Here is a 21,852-nt window from a genome sequence, read left to right as displayed (position 1 = left end):
CATTTTGTATTTGCAGCAGGTGCAAATGTTCATGTAATGAAAACCCTATGTAACCATTACCCCATAAAGATAATTACTTGTGTAATGATATAAATCTCTGGTTCCACAATGCACTTTTTATAGTTATAAATGATATTCCAACTACAACAATAACTTCTTTATAACAATGTTTTTCCAGTCCCTTGAGTATAGTTATGTAAGCGTTTCGTCAGCGCCAGACAAATTCTAGCAGCTACGTTAATCAAAGGATTAAAATGTACCATGTGTGATTACTAAATTTGATTCTGAGGACAGCACAAAATTTTTAAGAGTTGGTTATTTCTGCCTATGTTGGGTCTATCACAATCCTGCTCCTTGGCTGGCTTAGATTTAAAATAGTCAATAGAGTCTATATCTTGTATGGTGAAAATATTCATGTTGGGAGACATGTTGACAAAGACTCAGAAATTTCTTTAAAAAAATTGACCAAAAAATTATTTTGGCCCATTTTTTTTCAGGGAAAAAATATGTTTGGTTTTTATGTAACTTGGCTGAAGCCTAAATTTCCCCCCGATTTGTCAAGCTTTGGTAGTTTTGAGGGAAAAAAAACCATACTGTGGCTAGCCCATCACATTTTACTCTGTTACAATGAAAATTCAGGTCCTTTTAATTAGAACAGTTGATAAAACTAACATTAGAACTAAATAAAGTCCTTCGTTATCACACTTTAAGAACACAGTACTACCCCATTTCTTTGTCTCCTGACATTAGAGATATAACATTTGATTACTATAAGTTTTCTGTAACTACTGTGAAATATAAAGGCCAGCAGTTGCCCTTAAATAGTTTTTTTTTTAACCCACATGAAAAATTCACAGGATACCATTATACTTAATGGAGTGAAACACATTTTTAATATTTAGACACAAACTCATTGCAAATCTAAAATTGGTTTTTTGCATAATTTTGTTTAGTCACAAAAGAATTTTCCTGAACTAAAACGGTTATCAAGCTACACGACTTGGAGCCCAGGCAAGGAGATCATCAACGATTAAAATACATTTTTTAAAATTCTCTATAATGTGTATAAAAAAATATGTGTCCAGCACAATGAAGGCAAAAAATATACGACTTGCAATTTGTACATACACAAAACATACATGCAAGTGTTCAGGCTTTTCTCTCTCCCCTTTTCTTTTTTTACACACACATTAATAACATCTGATAACAATGATGTTCATGTGTTATAAGGCACTTCAACATCGACACTTGAAGAATAAATAGAAGAGACGCTACTGACGTTTCGATCCCCGTTACCGGGTCCCGATTCTGTCCTGGAAGCACGAGGGAAATTAGACGAGTGACTCTGCCTGGAGGTAACTGTTTCCTGTTTTGATTCGCTGGTAATGTCCACTGAACAAACATCATCAACAGTTTGCCTCTGTGAGGGTTGAGCAGGTGCCGATGATGAATGAGAATCCCCCATTCGGCTGCTGTATACAGTCATCGTTTCCGAACCACCAGAAGTGGGATACAATAATTTTGAATAGCTGCTCCCAGACATGGTAGAATACGGCAAAGCTGATTTATCTGATAAAGCAGATACTTTAAGGTTTATCGAAGATGATGGAGGAAATTTCTTGAAAGACTCATTCAAGATTTGCATAGTGCTACTACTCCATGACCATTCATCTTTAAATACCTGTAATAACAATATCAAAAAAAAAATTGAAAAAAAAAGAATGATTACGCCCTTTCATCAAATTCATGATATTTTTCATTAACATGCCAACTTCAAAGCCTACCTGTATCGTGAGATCTGGTACTAAGGATGAAAGTTTTGATAACAGATGAGAAAGTACTGCTTGTTCATTTGCATCTCTTCTGATTCGGACATGCAAAGAACCCACCTATTGTTGATAAAAAAAATAAAAGAAAATGAAGGAAAAAAACAAACTAATTGCTTAAAATGCTGCTGGAAAACAATTATCTGATGTAATTGGAACAAGCCTACATGAGTGAACCAAAATTTCCAGATAAATGAACGTGCACCAATTTCAAGGTCCAGTATCATCAAACATATAACACTTAAACAATACGCTCAATTGACATTGAACAATTTGATTATTTTATTGAGTTTTTTTTTAGTAACATTTCCAATGATAAAGCAAAGAGACTTTCTGAATATTATGTTGAAGTGAATTTGGGAAGAAAAGTCTACTAGCTCCCGCCAATCCTCTTGCAATATAGGAAAGTGACTATTACACTATTGGAGATACGCCCCCGTTTTCCTTTTGGTATGCATTTTAGCGAAACATACTTAATGCATGGGCATACAAACACACACACACACCATACATACGCGTTTGTATGTATATCGTCAGTTCCATGATCCATTCTCATTCGGGCGATGACATCTCCTTCAAAGACTTCTGCTGAAGTCTAAACTTTAAAGCAGTCTTTCTTTATTGAAGTTTCTAGCGGTTAAACGGTGAAGTTAACTAATAGACTATTCTTTCAGAGTTCATTTCAGCATAATATTCAGAAAGTCTCTTATCTTGATGTATCAGGGCTGAGAAATCACCTATTATTTCTGATAGGTTGCATTATTGTTGCTGCTATTCCTCAAAAACAACAAACCATGGTCTCATATAGTTATTTGCACTTCCAAAGCCTCTGTGTTCATCACTATCTTCATTTTCATAGAAAAAAGAATTTCAGACTTCAATAATTTTCTAAGTGATTAATGTTACATTAATGTCCTAAGTGGTAAGATATCTCATTACTTGCTGACTTTAATTTTGGCAATCCAGAGAGAGAGAAATATCTTGCCTTCTAAAAAACCCCCCTCTGCAATCTCGAGCTCGACTAGCTCTGTAAACAGAGCTTTGCCTGATAACATGCGCCCCCCCCCATTTCCTATCAATCAACTGCCAGAGAGCGGAGTCAGCTATTCTTCTAAGTCAGATAACGGAAGAGAAAGAGAGATCGAGAAACTGTCCCACCCCCCATCTTTTCAGAGTAGTATAGGATTATGTGAACAGAATAAATTATAGAAGACATATTTGTCTTCCTGGACAGTGATGGCAACCTTCATGGTGGTAGATGCCACTCAGGCGCTATTCAACAGGGAGTATCCGATAAACAAGAGTCAGACAATCAAGGTTCTACTTACAGATGGGACAAATATTCGGCTACTATTCTGTATTCAGTCTAATTGTCCCTTTTGCCAGATATCTGGTTTGGCAGAATAATGCTTAGGTATTCTACTGAGCATCTGTGCAAATCTAAGTACAACAAACTAAATTTAAAAAATTATATTAACTTGGATTCTTCCCACAAATTTAAAATTTACTGATTATATTTCATTTTGTGGCATATACCTATCCCTTTTTGTGAATGAGGTTATGTCAGGGTGAAAATTTCTAGGATAAAGAAAGCATGAAACTGAAAATAGAATCCTACTATAATCTTGATTAAGATGCGAAATTGTAACACAGGTGTTGAAAAAAAAATTGATTCTATATAAGTAATATTAAAATACAAAATATCATTGTTAAATTTGATTGTCAGTATCATGGCAATAAAAACCTTTCAATTACTAGTTTTTTAATATTTATTTAAATAATAAATTGCATAATTAAAATTCAATATCAATCATTTGAAATCACCAATAATTTTATTTCCCAATTAAAAACACCAATTTTATTTATAATTGTGATGAATTTTAAGAAAATTGATATTCGGTCACAAATCACTATTTGTTTTAGCCTTAGTTCTGCCGTACATATGAAACAGTGAAATTAAACATTTTGTGCATAGAAAATTTTAAATCTTTTTTTATATGTATAAATAAGAATTACTTCAATACTCATCATTTTAAATTAGGAAATAAAACTTGGGTTTTCAGCCCAAATGAATGCCAAAAATAACATTTATGTACATCGAGACTTGAATTGAAATGCCAAAATGTGGTCCAAGCTATGTCAATGGTTGAAGCCGTCTGTATTATAGGAAAATTGTTTGAATGGAAAATTCAGAAATTGGTCGATTTGACACTGCAAGATACCTACAATTTTATCATAGCCTAACAGCCAGAAATGCTCATTCCTGAATTCTAATACGCCATCCAGTGTGGAGGCTTCTCTTAAACTCTTGTCCAAGAGATCAGCAATGTGAGGTGGCGTTCCCTACAAAAAACAAAACACAAAGCAACCATGAAAACAAGTCTTCAAGCAATAAATTATAACATCTGGTTGCATTTGATGATAAATGTGGAGGGTGCAAAAATTCTAATTTCTTTGAAAGATAATAACATATTTAATTCACAGACTATTGATTGATAAAATATAAAAATAGGCATAGAGATCTAAGAACACCCAGAATTTATTGTATCACGATTAACTTTGTTCATAACTACAATGAAACCTGTCTAAGACTATATGATACTGTATGAGAAAATGTCTTGAGTGATTATATCAAAAGATAATCCAGGATCAAATGATAACCCTATCAATGATTAGTGCTTTGATGAGCATCTTTAAAAACAGAAACCTGTCTAAAACAGAATATTATTTCAGTTTCCTTGATGTTCTGCTTCGTACAGGTTCCACTGTACAAGAACAATGCTTCAGGATCAAAGTAAGATCAGTAAAAAAAGTAAATAAGTTTCACATTATATATGACAATATTTCACAACACTAACAAAATCATAACATAGCAACATAATTTAAATCATGCTAGAATGACTTTAAACTTTGCTCTAATTATGCAATCACCACATAGCATAGCTGCCAACTTTTGAAAATAAAAATTAGGGAGATTTTCACACAGACCCATATTTTATACTAAAACCACTCCCTAATAAATACAAAAGGGATTTTTCCAAATAAATAGGGATTTTCCACACAAACGTTTAAGCATAGGGAATAAAATCCCTACACAAAATACACAAAAATTGAAACCAAATAAAATAGGGATTTTACACACATGGAAGTTAAACCCTTGAGAATAAAATCCTTACACAAAAAACAAGTGAAATTGGAGGCCAAAACTTCAATGGTGATCTAAAAAAAAAATAAATATTGTGTTCAATCAGAAATGATGTGAACAAACAATTTGTGGGAATGAACCCAAAATCATCTGAAGATGAAAGGAAAAAAGCATAAATTTTTGAGGAACACTAACTTTTTGTGACACTTGCTTGATGTTTTTTTGATTTCACATGGGTGATGTATTTTCAACAATATTGATGCTTATGTCCTTAACACAACTTGTACAAAAAGAAAAAGTCTGTCTTTTTCTGGAACGTTTGATGAAAGGAAATTCATTGGAATAAGTATCTTTAAAATTAAATATATTTTTGCTTATCAGTATTCATGTTTTGTTATCGCACGTACTTAACTTCAACAAAAGAGAAAGTTTTGACCACACGCGCGTTACTATAATCTTCAATTATTATCCAGGACTATTGGCTGCTAAGCTATTTTCCTGCACGATAAGACAAACAACTTTTCTTGTTACCATCAGAGGGTTTGTAAAACTTCCTTAAAAAGGAATTTCCCACTATTCCCCCATTTACAACGTGTGATGTCATTTCAAAGGAAGGGGGGGGGGGGGAACACAGGCAAAAGACTTTTTGCCCCACAAGAAATTCCTTAGGGAGTTTTCAGAAGTGGGGGTTCTTTTTAAATGAAGTAGAAAATTTTTAGGGACAATTATGGATTTTTTGCAATTTTCATGAAAATTTGGAAGGTTTAAGAACTTTTCGGGAGGTCAAGAGATGAAACTAAAATTCGGGAGACTTGGCAGCTATGACAGACATGATATACATACATACACTGAAAGCAAAAACAGTTGGTTGAAGATTGTATAGATTAGAGATCAACAAAGTCATACCTGCAGCAGAATCTTAGCACTATATGCACACAGAGGATACATGACTACACATGTCACAATACACACAACTATGGCTCCAATACTATCAGCTCCGTCATACTGGCTACACACACAGAAACAGAAAAAACATCAATATTTGCCATTTTTTATTACTGTTGTTAACTGAATCACCATCATTATCACGAATTTCTAGGACACTAGAAATTTGCACACAAACAAAAATTTTTCAACAAATTTTAATTGCTAAAGATTTCTCCCAATATCAGTGATACTGGAGCTTCATAGATAAAGACTGGTCAATAATAGGAGTTGCATACTTTGCATTGCCAGTCGAGCATCGTGTAATAACTGGGGGAGGCAGTTCCCCTTTTCTCGCTGCACGTAAAACTGTTTCAACAAGTTCTGGGTCATAAGCATTTTTTTGGTCTTTTCTTACTTCAATAAAAGACCAAATTAAAAAAAATATATGATATAAATATGTGTATTGGTAATAACTATTAATAGTTCCATATTGAAAGAAGAATGGACAGAAAATACCAGCAAAACATCAAAAACTTATTGTAAGAATGTTCAGAAGAGTACTCCTGCAGCAAAAGATTGCCTTTTACATAATATTAATTTTCACATAAATGTAAGATGTCTAACACTCAGATGTCTGGGTACTTTTTTTTTCAACACAATGCAATTACATGTCATGATCTGGCAATATAAAGATGAAAAAAAAATTGAATAGTTGGCCTACAAACATAGAATTACATACAACATTAGCTCACATTAATATGGATCATTATAGATAGGGGGTAAAACATTTATATTTTTATCACATGAAGTAATTTGAAAAATAATACAAGGTGCATTTCAACCTTATTATAGTTCAACACTGTATCATAGTTACTTACTATATATCGACAACGAACTGAGAACATAGAAGGATTCCCAATGAACCCCAGCCAAGGAGCACAAATGGATTGAATCTCGGAGAGAATTTTGCACTTAGTCCAGACATATTCGTGCAGAAGCTGTCAAAAAATTTTTTAATGCATTTAGATAACTCAAATGATTTTGATAAAAAGAGAAATAATATTATAGTCATATCAAAGAGAAACCCTAGAATACTTTTTTATAAGACAGAATACATAAAAAAAAAAAAAGCACAAAAACAAAAACAGACATACATATACACCCACTGTGTGACTCTCTTCTCTTTGTAGAGAAGGTCAACAATAGTTTCTAATAAAAAAATTCCTATTTTTGATAAAGCAACTTGTTTATTCCTTGTGTATGAAAATAAGTCATATTTACATATATACAGTACATATTTACACACAAATGCACACATAATAAATTTCATGTCATATAAAAAACTACAAATTAATATGATTATACACTAATGATAGTATAATCTCTTCATACTGAGATAATTGATAGGCATATGCACTGTTAAATACAGGAATCCTTGTTATATTTTACAAAGATTACATATTCCCTCTACCTTCAAAAATATTTTATAACTATCTCTACCTACAGCAAATCTATTCAATATTTATTAATACTTGTATATTCAATTGCCGGGATCCTTTGTTTTAGTGCAAAATATTCACCATAATTAGCAAAAACAGGGTTATACACTGCTGGCCACCCAAATTGCAACACCAAGAAAGACAAGAGATATCGCAACAATATTTATTTTGTAGATAACATGTTGACCAAGCATCAAATGATTAAATTTATAGACTTCTGTGAAGTGTGGTTCCTGCCAAAATCAGTAGCCAGAGTAGCCGCCATTGTTGGAGATCACTGCTGCCACACGCCTCGGCATTGATTCAAAGAGACTTTGGATGTGTTCTTGGGGTACAGCAGACCAAGCAGCTTCCACGCGTTGCCAAAGTTGATCTGGTGTGGCAGCTGGGGATGTAATCTGGGTCAATCGTTGAGCAACCATGGAACACATGTTTTCTATCGGCGAAAGATCCGGAGAGCGAGCTGGCCAGGGAAGCAATTCAATCTGGCGATTGACGAAGAACCTTTGGACAATGCGTGCCACGTGTGATCGCGCATTATCCTGTTGAAATATGGCTGTGGGCAAGCCCTGAAGGTAAGGAAGGACAACTGGCCCCAACACCTCGGAGATGTGGCGCTGGCTTTTTAAAGTACCGGCAATGCGTACTAGAGGAGTGCGAGAGTGATATCCAATACCGCCCCATACCATAATACCCAGTGCAGGACCAGTGTGGCGGTGCATAACGCAGCTGTTCAGCATCCTCTCTCCACGGTGTCTCCAGACTCGAATCCGACCATCGTGGTGTTGCAGACAGAAGCGTGACTCGTCAGTAAAGACAATTTCATTCCATTGTGCCGTCCACATCCTTCTTTCATCGCACCATTGGCGGCGGAGACGTCTGTGGTTCTGCGTCAAGGGTAGACGAAGCAATGGACGTCTTGCGGACAGACCACTCTGCTGTAAACGGCGTCGAATGGTACGCGCAGACACTGGATGATGCGATATAGACTGAATGTGCTGTGCTATGGTTCGTGATGTGGCTGAGCGATCCGTCACTGCCATACGCACAATACGCCTGTCATCACGTGAAGTGGTGCACTGAGGTGGATGCGATCGAACACGTCGGTCCGTCGTACCCTCCTGCATCCAACGATCACATATCCGCATTACAGTTGTTTGGTTTCGTCCAACACGACTACCGATTTCCCTGAAAGATAATCCACAATCTCGGTAGGCCACTATCCTTCCTCTGTCGAACTCGGATACTTGATCAAAAGATGATCGCTGTTTTCTACGAGGCATAATTGATCGTTTTTTTGAAAAAACCACAAGAAAAACACAATTGCCGTACTTCAAATCGTCGAAATCTCCAAGCCTTAAATAACGCTTTGAAGTGGCGCCACAGGCGCACGTGATGTGCGTCTGCGCTGAAATTCTAATCATTTGCATATCTCACCTCCGCTAATGCATGTTGTAAATTTCATATTATTTGCATGCTTCCTTCAGGGTGTTACATTTACGGTGGCCAGCAGTGTATTTAATGTAATCACTGTGCATGCACCTGCAAAGCAAAGATTGACGAAATTATCTGAGTCTCAGTTGAATATTCATTCAGTTATACATAATTACTGCATATAAAACAGGACCTTTAAACTGATACATGTTATTTTTAAATTTTGATTTAATAATGTTGCCCTTTTGAATTACGTTGGCTAATTGAAGCCCTACTGTAAATAAATAATTATGTTTGCTTGTAATAATTTTAATTAAGTTCCAGATGTAAAAACATAAAGATTGAATTTTATTTTGCAGGTATGATTTGATTATATTGGTTATATTACATTATTGATTTGTTCAAATATTTAATTTTATAATGGTTTTAAATGACAATAATTGTACATTGTAAACTTTGTGAGGATTTGCAAAAAGATGAACACTATGCTCACTTTTGACTCAGAGCTGTAAGACGTTTTTCTAAAATGGCTGTATTTGATGCACAAACCACGAGATTCAGTCCTTTGTTTTTCATACAATATGTTATGATCATGTGACAGAAGAAAGCCAACAGCACCCCTGATGTAATCTGACCTCTTTAAAAAAATTAACAAAGATATATGAGAGACATCTTCACTACATGACACATGAAAACTATATGCTCAACAAATGTACAAAGAGCCATCACCAAAAAAAAGAAAAAAAAATTCACTTACAGAGGAACTGGTATAGGATATATCCACCTTTCTATACTGGAAAAAAAAAAAGAGAACACAATAAAAATGTTGGAGCTAGGAGCATATATCAATAACAAAATAAAAGATTGATAAATTAACTATTTTTCCCCTCAAAAATTAATGTGGATTTTAATACTACCCTTGATTGATTTATGAAATTTTGTTCAAGTTGAATGGGATTTAGTTTCAAATGCGAAACTGAATTTTAATCAATGAGCGGGTGCACACTCATTGATTCTCATCACTAAACGGGTGTATCATAGCTGCCTGGCAGTCGAGTGGTTAGGGAACTAGCTTCTCACTGTTCAGGCTTTGGTTCGAATCCCGGTTCGGGCATGGAGAGAGAGATGTCTACTAACACTAACAAATTTCCTGGATGGATTATGCTGATCTCTTGGGAATACGCGAGGATCACATTATTTATTACACTGATAATAATTTTAAAAGAACTTGTAAAAATAATCTGTACTTTGATATGACTATTCAACTACTACAAATTCCAGCATTTATAGCTAGATGTTTGAGAATATTCTATTTCATATTGAGAAATGTGTTTTATTGATGTTTCAATGATACTGATGTTTTGATAATGATCATATCTTGTGCGTTGTTACAATGTCAACACATAAGTAACATATTTTCACATAATCCAAGTAGCAAATGAAAGATTTTTGCATACTGTTTCTAAGACTATCGCAAAAGAAAAAAAAAACACACACACACACACACACACAGGGTACATAGTTAACACCTGGTACCATAAATTACTACCAAACAGCTGATCTTAGAGACATACTTCTGATTAGGAAAAAAGTATCCAAATAAATATATGCACCTCAGATACATCATTCATATTGCAAAGGGTTATACAGTTATTAAAAAACGAAAAAAAACTTTTTATTTAGTCACCCTGTGCTCATAAACGCAACAAAAAAGTGCAATATTTGTTGAAATATTTCAAAAAAATTCAAAAATCAGAGAAAACTTAGGAATAAAAACATAAATGGGGGAAAAATGTGTTTTCTCATTAGTTTATGCTGTTTTCCTCCAACTTTTCTCAGATTTTTGAATTCAAAAACTTCTGCAAATATTGCGATTAGAAACATGGAATTTTTTTTGTTAAACTTTCATACACCTTTGCAATTTTTGCTCAGGAGGTATTCTAATCATTCTAATTGGGGTTTTGAGCAAAGCATGTCCAATCCAAAAAAGTTAATTTTTTTATTTTAATAACTATACAACCTTTTGCAATATGAATGAAGTATCTCGAGGTCACAACGTTATTTCAATACGTTTTCTAATTGGAAGTACACCTTTACGAACAATGAATAGCCAGTAATTCACGTTGCCAGGTGTTAGCTATGCACCCTGTATATAAAACTCTTAAACTATGATAATTAAATTCAAGCATAGCTAGCTACACACTAAACCAGCAGTTGTCAAACTGCAAGAAACTAAATTTCACAGGAAAGCAAAGAAACATTAAACTTAAAAACATAAACTAAAAAAGAAAAGGCTGATAAAAAAATTAGTATATATCAGTCATAAGAATTATTTTGTGAATGACCAATATTGCAGTGTTTTATGGTGATATTATTTTAATGTTCAACAGATTTATATAGATATTCAGTATAATTATGCATAATACATACTTATTTGCTTCAGCCATTAGAAGGTTAGGGAATACTGGCTCACAGGTGAAAGTTTTAAGAACACACTGCACATTAATGAGTTATAACCTAAAACTTTCATAACTAAAATAAACTTTAATTTAATAAGACCTATTAAAATAAACCTAATAAACTTTCATACACCTTTGCAATTTTTGTTCACATCTTGAAATTGAAGAAATTCAAGTCAAAAAGATTTAAAAAAATCAAGACATGACAGGTTTAGTCACAAAGAAGCATCTTTTCCCCTTTAAATGAATTTATGGACATACCTTTTTTTAATTAAAAATATTGCACTAATGAAAGAAAACGCAGCTGACAAGAAGATGGCCAACACCTCAAACCTTTCATACCTGAAGAAATTAGAAAACAACATGAATGAACTGAGAAGACAGAAAGGAAATCAAGTTTAATAGTGCAATTTGCAACTTTAAAAGTATGTGTAGTCAAGTGCATGTCGTAAAAACCATTGAAAACAACAAAATTAATCAATTCTTAGATATCAAATATCAAAGTATAATTAACATATTTGCATTTTCTCTGAATTTTTTTGAAGAACACTTATTTTCATTTTGAACCTCTTTGAAAGAAAGCTGCAGCTGTCCAAAAATTAACACCAAGAAATTCAGGATTTTTTCAAATACATAATCTGCAGATTATAGGCAGGAAATTATAGCAAATATTCCTTATATATACGAATGACATTTTAAAAGTAAAAGCAGCTTAGTTGAAAAAAAAGGAAAAAAAAAAAAGAACTAATTTGAAGGCTTATACATGAATCAGTTTTTGAGGAGAAAAACTTCAGGACCAACAGAAAATGGTGGTTCTATATACAGTAAAACACCTCTTAATGGTCACCCCTGTTTTACGGGAAAATAAAAATATCCTGGCAAAAAAAGCCTATTTAAATAATGCATTTCGAACCCCTGTTCAACAGTCACGGACACCATTTCCATCATTCATTCCACTGTACTAAAACCCTGTACAGACACTAATAGTTGTAATTTTGTTTCCAATTATGTTCATTAGATGGCAGCTAAGATTTAAATATTTGATCAGATTTTTTTATATTTGACTACTTTTGAATGAAGTTTATTATTTATTAACGTTGGGCACCTCTGATGTCCATTTAGAATCTGAAATCATGTGTTGCTGATTGTACTCTTATATTTTACATTGTTCCCATACTGTCTAATATGGCCAGCTCTAGTATAATCATTTCTCTCTATCACTAAAAAAAAAAATTCATGTCTCAAATACAGAGAAAAACCTCAAATTGGAGTTCATGCTTTTGCAAATGAATTCAGTGCATTGATTGAATGTATTTTCCTGTAAACGCAATGATGAAAAGTCATTGGCTTAAAATACATTTTGAAGGAGCTGAAATACTTAGCGAAACCCACCACACAGCGACTGGTTAGTTTTTTCAAAAGATATTAATTCAGTATGTGAAGTTTGTATATTATTTCTTTTGTAATTTTAATTTTGTATCTACTATCTATGCAATAATTATGTACTTTCATGACTTCAAATGCATCTCATATCGTCAGAATTTTATTCATATTCAAATAAAAAACCGGAAAATATTAGCAGCATAATTTGTAGATGACCCCTCAAGTTAAAGTCAAGAGGAAAAGAAGAAACAGATCATTCTATTGGTTGAGAAAATTCCCACAAAAGTCTGCCCCCATCTCGAAGCGAAACTCTTTGAGAACTATGAGTGATGCTGGAATCTTCTATTTCCTCGAACATTCGACGAGTCTATAAAACTGATGCAATCAAGAGATCAGTCAGTCAGTGTTGTTAGGCTTTAAGCTTAGTGGGAGATTCTTATTTGTCGATCGAATTCTGTCTGTTTGTTAATACGTGTAAAATAGCAGTTTTGTGTGAATACATCTGTGACGTCCTGAAAACTGCTTAATCCTCTGCTCATTTCAAGGACTTTATCCAGAACAATACTATATAATACAATTAATAACGGAACCCTCTCCGATACAGTCACCCCCTCTTTTACAGATTTTTTTTTTTTTTTGTTCTGCGACTGTCAGCAAAAGTGGAGTTTTATTGTATACAGTATATTCTTTAGCAAATAAAATAGAATGGAAATGGTTCTGCTGGTGATGTTTACATATACCCTGAGAAGAGACTCGAAGTTTTTTCACATATTCCCAAAAATTTAGCATGTATACTCATATTTGTATAGAGACGCACACTATCATGATCACAATGTTGGAACTACATTTTCTTTTGCAATCTTAATTTTTCATCTGTTTTATTATGGCATTTCCAAATTTTGACATTTTCTGATGGGTAGTTTCAGGCTGCAAACAACTCAGAACATGGCAACTTCAATTATAGACCCAATGTACATAAACATATTATGAAAGATTGCAAATGATTTCATTTCCAATTTTAAGAAATTTCCCTTATAGCAGAGCTGCCAACTTTGGAGAATGAGAATTAGGGAGGTTTACATATGAATTCAAATTCCGCACAAAACTAATTATGAGGGATTGTTGAAAAGCAATATGGGATTTTTCATTAATGATAGTAAAATTGCAGATTTATTTTTCTCTTCACAAATCATGCAATCCATCTCTGATTAACGCCAAGTTGCCAATTATCACCAACTAGTAGGTTAAATTACTTGCCATTGCCACTCCTAAATAAAACCTTGCCAGCAAAAAAAAAAAAAAAAATCATGATTGTGCCTGAAACAGGATATGCAGACTTAACTGGACATATGGTCAAAGTAGATGCAAGTCATCCTGCCAATTTTGGATGTCGAAAGGTCGAATTGATGTTGCCTGTTTGATGAATTTTGTCTTCCCCCAAAAATTATTTTTTTCCGATTTGACACAATGGCAACACTTTACATCATGCATGAGAGGGCATTTTGGGGATTCGAAATAAATTTTTTTTTTCTGGGTAAATTGTTTGGGAATAATTTTTCCCTAAAATAGGGACTTTTAACAATCACCAAAATTTGGGAAATATAAGCATCTTTTGGGAGTCCAGGAGATGGTATAGAAATTTGGAAGACTTGGCAGCAATGTTATAGTATTGGGTCCCACAATGATAATGCTTTAAAGCGGTGTTTCTAAACCTCTCTTAAAACAATGACCAGTAAAATGTCTGAAACAATTTGATGGACCACTTGTATCCCATATTACAGAACGTTCCAGAAATTTTCAATATTTTTTCATACATTTGTCCCGTTTCTTTCAATGATACCTATTGGAATTTGTAATATTTACCAAAGTCGTGAATACACATTCATAATATAAATAAAATTATGAAAATTATAGCAAAAATTATAAATATTCATCTCACATATTTGTCAGGTTTAAAGTTTTGTTCGCAACTTGTTTTTTGAATTTTAACTACGATTGATGATTGCCTACTTTGACAATGTTTTTGATGAAAATTGGCCATGTCCTATATTTTAAGGATTACTACTATATTTGAGATACCAACTTAACATATTTTTCATTTTTCTCAATGGTCATATGAATTTCTTTTTTCATGAAATACATTTTAGTTTACTGAGATTTGTAGAAGCCGTTTGTTTCCACAACCTTCAGCAATTTTATCAGTAGCAATCAATTAAATGCAATCAATTAGAAGATTGCATTTAAACCAATACATATTATGCATCACAATTTCCAGCATTTTCCTTGATGTATGGTGAACTTAAGTATGAAGGTATAATTTTATTTGAACCCATATGGATATTACTAATATCAATTACAACAGGTGAATAGTTTTATCAAGTCTGCCTGCAGACCATGGACTATAGGTTGAGAACTGCTAGTTTAAACAATTAAACCATAATTATGTTAGTTAATTAGCAGCAACTGCAACAAAAATTTGAGATTGTCAGTGAAAATAAAAGTAGACCATTAAATGATAGAAACATGGAAAGGTGCTGCTATTTCTTAATTGAATGAATTGGAATAGAACTGATTATTAAAAATTTGTATTTTTGTTTTGTCATATTTTATACAAAAAATTTAACACACAATCGGACAAAAATACAAAAAAACACAGTGAATATAACATAAACGATGCAATATAGACAAAAATAAAGAGAAAAAAAAACACACTTTACAGGGATTTTGCAATCCTTCCATCAGGTCTAGACAAGACACATACTTGATGTTACAATACAACAGCGTTGGTTACTGTGGTATTGTAGTTGGTTAATATAGTATTATGTTCGCTAACGCAATATTCAGGTGGAAACGGTGAGATCACACTATTTTTTTTTTTTGATACAATTTAAAATTTCCCTTTTTTTAACAGTAAAATCTGACTGTATTATATAAATGTTTTATTTGCTTTTAAGATGTGATATATTTTTATACAACTAGCTGAATTTATATTTTGGTTTTCATCAACCAATTATTATTTAATAATGTAAATTTTACAATCCTGTACAGATAATTTTGTTTAAGTGCTAATGTAATGTAAGACATTTCATTTTATTTTGGTAAGAAGTATTTGTTATTTGGGATATTATTCTATTGTAGGTGTTGTTCAGTTGTACATATTGAATGTATCGAAGTTTGTATAAAACAGTGTTGTTAAAAAAGTTCTTATTTTTTGTAATTACTTTCTCACAACATAATGTCCATTTCAAATCATCTTGTATTATTATGCCCAAATAATCATATTCAAATACTCTTTTTCCTGACAGTTACACTGGGTTATTTGCTAGTGTCAGTGGTTGTGTATTTAAATGTAGATGTCTGAGTTAGCGTTTATGTTTCTGGTTTTCAAAAACATGTATTTAGTATTTTGTATGTTTAATTTTAGTTAATGTTTGTCTACCAATAAAGTAATTTTAATTAAGTTTTCTTTTGTTACAAGACTATACTTCAGTGTCCTTAACGTATAGACCAGTATCATCACCAAAAAATATTAATCCTTTTAACTGAGACAAAAGAGATCTTATTCTGCACCAAACATCTTGTATACTATTTACATTACTAAAGAATGTATTGAATAAGAGAAAAAACATCACACCTTACCCAAACGTATACTGAGTATTAGGTTTCTTCTGTTCGACCCATATCCTCAATGCACATATGAACAAACTATAAAAGATCAGAGAAAATATTTATACATAAATTAATGTACTACAGAGAACATCATGTTATACAGTAAAAAATAAGAAAGTGCAAAGTGTAGACTAAATATGATTACTCCATTCCAATAGTAATAACAAAAACTTGCCTTAATGTATCAAAGAAGACTATATATGTGAATGATCTGAGACCTAAATAAGAAAAAAGTTAATTAAGAGTTATCCATTTACTTCCTATGTCATAATATAAAAAGAGGAAAGAAGGCATGTGCAATAAATATATTTATTAGACACAGATAACGGAGAACACATCATTTAAAAGTTTTAAATGTTCAAGCCGTTGGTATTAAGATGAAAACTGTGGGGCATCTTTGTTTCAATATAGCGCTTTTTCTTTTATTTTTTTAAACATTGAATTGAAGTGGAACAAAAATATATGTAAAAAGAATCATATTTATAGCATATTTAAGGTGGTTAAATTTTTAAATGACACTAAACCAAGTTTTTAACTGCCAATTGAGCATGTATGGGAGTAGCTGGGACGACAACTTCATTCAACTGCAAGCATAGATGCAGTTGCAAAAAGCCATCACAAATCTACAACAGATCAACGTACTGAAGCTGTATGCATCAATTTCAGTCTATCTTTTCTCGTATACGGACTATAGGCAACCAAACAAAGTGCTATTCTTTTGGTATCACTCTTCACATGAAGTAATGAACTGGAACCAGCAGAAACATGATCGTTTCATTCTGTGTGTGATCATTTACACATTTTACTATTACAATTACACACAGTAAGTTTCAAATCCAGATTTTTCTTTTTGGTGCATTATTTTTTCTTAACCCCCATTGTATAAATTTCTTATCCTTGAATATCTTGTGGAATTCAATAGATATACAGCACAGCTTTTAGGGAATCACTGACAAATAACCAATGTTTTCTTTAGGAAAGGGAGAAAAATAAATAACATGACTGCAAAAATACCAAAAGTTATTTGCACTTTGTCAATTGTTAAATTCAGATAACTACCACTATTTTGAGAAAAGGTGAAATATATTTTCTCTTGATACAATTCAAGACAATTCAACATAATAATATACCAAGCTAACCATTAATTCCATTTCAGCCATTCAAACTGAAAAATTTCACAGCCACGATTCCATAAGCGAGGTTGTCCCAAATTGATTTTTTTCTGGTGCGAATAGTTTAGCTCAATGCTCAATTTCCATTGTCATTAGCATATAGAAGCTGTAAAAGTTCAACTTTCAACCAGATTTGCATTAGTGTCTTAGCTTGCTAGCATTTATGATTGTTACTTAAATACACATAATTGGCTTGTTGATTTTTCAATTTCTTCCTGGATGAATATTTTCTAATCTGATGAGAAAACGCTTCTGTTTTTAACAGAAGTCAGTTTTATACCAGCAGAAGAAAGACAATTAATGTTAATATAATTATGAAACATGTTTCTTGAACAAAATCTGCAGCTGAAAATGGAGTCAACAGTGATCGATTTCATAAAAATTTGGTTACCATTGAATTTACAAAAATATTTATTCACCACTAAAATGTCTGTTTCACCAAATGTTCAGCCAATTGTGTGTCCATGCACACGTCTGCAAGGGGTAGTAACACAATAATAAATCATCAATTTGACAGGACGATAAAAAAAGGCGGAACAAGGTTGATAAAGATAACATTGTTGTCTTTATTCAATTTTTTTTTTTTTTAACTTCATTATAGTTTTCAATTCATAAAGGTAAAATTAAAATGATATTCTAATCAAAAGAATTCACGAACAATTCATTGGCAAGACAATTAACTGAGAATAACTCATCGCCACAAACAGACCAACTGTTAAATGAATAACAAGAGAGTGATTGGAGTATTCACTCTGTAACTTGATCATTAATTTGGTAACTCACTCCTTCAAAAAAAAGGTAGCGACAAACTGTCATGAACAAAATTTCCTGTCAATTCTTTTCAGTGAATTTTCTTTTAGAAAAATTAGTGTATGTGAATGTTTTGTCCATAAATGATTGGTGGTGAATTTTTCAGATATGCAAAAAAAAATCTTACCAAGACTCTTGGTCGAATGACACCAACTTAGAAGAACTAACAAACATGATAAATTAAGAAATCCCAACCAGATTATCCTAAAAAACTGAAATTAAAAAAAAAAAAAAAAAATCAACATATATATTTTGTACATAAACTCAATAACATAAGCCATTGAGAGGCCATAAAATTTTAACCTGAAAGCAACACATTTTCTTGGAAAACAAACAATTTCCCCTGAAAAAACACACACACGGGGAGGAATGGGTATCTACCTAGAGAGCAAATTTGACAACCCTGCTTGCAGTAGCGCTTTATTTCGAGCCATAGTTCATTTCAAAAATTGGTGATGTCTTATTTTTGCCACATTTGATAACAATTGCCATTTTTTAAAATCCTAATTTCCTGTATTTTTGTCGAGAAAACATGGTCAGCTTAGGGTTGCAAGGACTTTTCTATAAAGATAAGAAAAAATTGAAAGAATCTGGTTTCAGACCAGAAGATTTTAATAAGCTGAAAAAATCAGCAGCACTGGCACCTATATGATGTGTATACCATGTTTATGACTCCAACCTTCCGATCATTAAAAGGATGATCACTGAGTAAAATAAATCATGGGAGAGTGGGATTTCTAATAGTTATAGTGCACCACCTCATAAATAATAGCTTACCCTGGCATCATGAAAAACTGGTTTCAATTCATGTAAAAGTGATGAATAGCAATGCTTCCCAAATGGTTTTATCTTGCCCTAAAAAAATCATAAAAAATTAATCAAACTGGAATTAAAATTCGATTAGATTTTTATCTTTCAATCGGAAACAAGAACAAAAAAAAATTCTTACATTATATTTGTGATGTCCACCAAGCTTGGCATCTAAAAACAGAAAATAAAACATTACATAAACAAACATATGAAATGATTTCTCGAACATTTATCACTTGACGATGTTCGTCAACAAAGATTGACGAACGCCAGGTGCCAGGTTGAAATCCTCAAAGCAGAATGTGCCGAAATCTGCGCCGTATGTCGCAGAACAATTTGGCAGAATTTTAAGAAAAAGTGCAAAAAACACTATTACGTGTATGGGGATTTTTACCGCAGAACATTTCCAGTCAGCCGATGGCTCGTAGCAGAACAGTACTAAACATTCTGCTTTGGGGGTCGAAATAACGACCAGCAGATCAACATGTGCCCAATGTTTCTGTATGCGATTACTAAGTTGGAGCAGAAGAATCACAAAATTTTCTATCTCACATCACTACCCATCTTCCCAACACGAAAAGGGGGAAGACATGATAGTGATGTTACTCAATTAAAACTCGCCGGGATAGTAGATAAGTCTGCAATTTCATTATTCTTGCATACCAGTTTGAATCATTGTAACATGTTTTGTGGTACACATTTCTGTGGGTCAATGGTGCCCCACATGGTTTTTGTAAATAACAGGGCTTGACAAATCAGAAAAAAAAAAATTAGTTGCCACCCAAATCTCTAAGGAGCCAAGCACGGCCTTTTCACAAAAAAAAAGTTTTAAATAATTTTTTTTTGGCTTTTCAAGACTTGATGACACCTTCCCATTTTAGAAGGAACTTTATTATGAAATGACAAAATTTTGGGCCATACCTAGACTCTGATTTAGCAATCACATGAACAAAATTTTAGATACCAATACAGCTTTTCTAGTGGCCATAGCAACTTGACACCTGGGAATTGTCCAAAAGCCCTGATAAATAAGTATACTTTTTCTCTGACGCACGTGCCAGTTTGAATCACTTGTCACATGTTGTTCGGCATTGCACATTTCTGTTTAGTCAATGGTGACCCCTTCAAAAAATGGTGGCACTGTTTTTGTGAAGTCGACTTTTTTTTCTCTTTTGCACATGCCAGTAAGGATCTTTTTCTTATTTATAATGTGTGTATTGTACGTGTGTGAGTATATCTGTTGTGCATTGCACGTCTGCTAGGGCAAATGGCACCCTCTATAAAGGAGGTTTTGTGGAACTTTCTCCGAGACACTGAGCTTGTATCGCAATAGCAACAGAGCCTGGTTCGTTTAGTTCAGTTAAAAGAAACTGGAATGCCAAGCAACCTCAGACGACCTAGAGGAAGGTCCACACAAAAGGTAGGTTACTGGACTAGTGAAAATAATGAACAGCACATGTTACAGAGAACTAATCATGCTCATCACAAAGTATGGCCAGCCCATTAATTTTCTAACCTCTAGAACTTTTAAAATCAAATCTATTCCCAATAATCGCTGCAGCTGTGGTGAATGTGGAACAAAATGAGTCATATTGTCTAAAAAATTTCACTTCGAAGCTCATGGAAACAGCACGCAATATATTAAGCATAATCATATATTAATATCAATTAGGAAGACACCAATGATATGCCGAAGAATAATCTAGATTTAACTTAAGCAAGCCTTGCCTTAAGACCTACGGCAAATGTTCATAAACAAAATACCAAAGAAACTTTGACGAATGCAATAAAGGAAAGAAAAAATAGAACTTCATAAATTTGTCAAGAACATATAAACAACCCGCTTGAAAGGTACTGATAACAGGATGCATACCTTTCTCAACGGAGTGGCACATTGAGCAATGCATGGGGTCCTTTGATCTCTAAAATCATACCTTGCCCTGCTCGACAGTACTTTCATACATTAAGCTTTTTCTTTTCCCTTCAAAAATTCAACTTGCCATGCATGTAGTACACCACTGAAACTTCGACATAACGATATTGTTGTAGAGATAATATGGGTACGTCAAGAGGTAGCAGTTTAACATTAGTCATTTCTAAATAAAATTTGAACATCGTTGTAGAGGGATTTACCCGTATATCGAGTATCGTTGTAACGAGGTTTCACTGTATATTGGTTACTTATGTACATGGAAAATAAAGTTGCCCCTACACCACCCAAACCATCAACTGAGACAATGACTTAAATTCATGAGTGTTGATATGTCGAGCCTGAGTGGGCGCACGATTTAAAAGTAAAAATAGTTTAAAAACAAACAATGTATTATTTGAAAATTACAAATAAGTAAACACGCTACGCAACACACATATGTTTAATAAATAACAAAACAAACTTGCCACCCATGTTGGTCTCGAGTGTTGAGTATAATCAATCTCATAAAATAATCAAATGGACATTTTTACTGATTAACATACTGATGACGACGTCTAAGTTTCACTTAAAAAGGGGGGGGGGGGTTTGACTTATCGATGAAAACACACAAATGCCACTCGATTGTGAAGATCGTGGAGGCGACATTTGCTCAATTTCTGATAAGGATCGAAAGAATAGGGAAGATATTCTTTATCTCTTCTGCTCCATCAGTGCGGCGAGGATCGCTTCTGATTGGCTAGGATATCCTTTGCTGTCACCTGCCCGGAAAATATTTCTGCTGAAGG

General features: G+C 33.3%; 1 protein-coding gene across 1 annotated transcript; it reads right to left on the bottom strand.

Annotated features, from left to right (window-relative positions):
- Positions 1–870: 870 nt before the first annotated feature.
- Positions 871–21,830, bottom strand: LOC149082176 (zinc transporter 6-like). The gene is made up of 14 exons (XM_089235691.1): positions 21,532–21,830; positions 19,274–19,305; positions 19,102–19,179; positions 18,452–18,536; positions 16,518–16,560; positions 16,313–16,378; positions 11,552–11,632; positions 9,589–9,624; positions 9,325–9,468; positions 6,777–6,896; positions 5,878–5,980; positions 4,053–4,169; positions 1,785–1,889; positions 871–1,681 (listed from the first exon to the last, which is right to left on the bottom strand). The coding sequence occupies exons 1-14, from the start codon at positions 21,536–21,538 to the stop codon at positions 1,217–1,219; spliced, it is 1,482 nt and encodes a 493-aa protein (XP_089091817.1). The 5' UTR covers positions 21,539–21,830; the 3' UTR covers positions 871–1,216.
- Between the last annotated feature and the right edge of the window lie 22 nt (positions 21,831–21,852).

This window comes from Pholcus phalangioides, unplaced genomic scaffold (assembly GCF_987345545.1).
Source record: "Pholcus phalangioides strain wild (caught in Gottingen) unplaced genomic scaffold, Ppha-v1.0 ptg000009l_1, whole genome shotgun sequence".
Lineage (NCBI taxonomy): Eukaryota > Metazoa > Arthropoda > Arachnida > Araneae > Pholcidae > Pholcus > Pholcus phalangioides.
The sequence above is the reverse complement of the archived record's forward strand: the minus strand, read 5'-3'. Positions and strand labels throughout refer to the sequence as shown.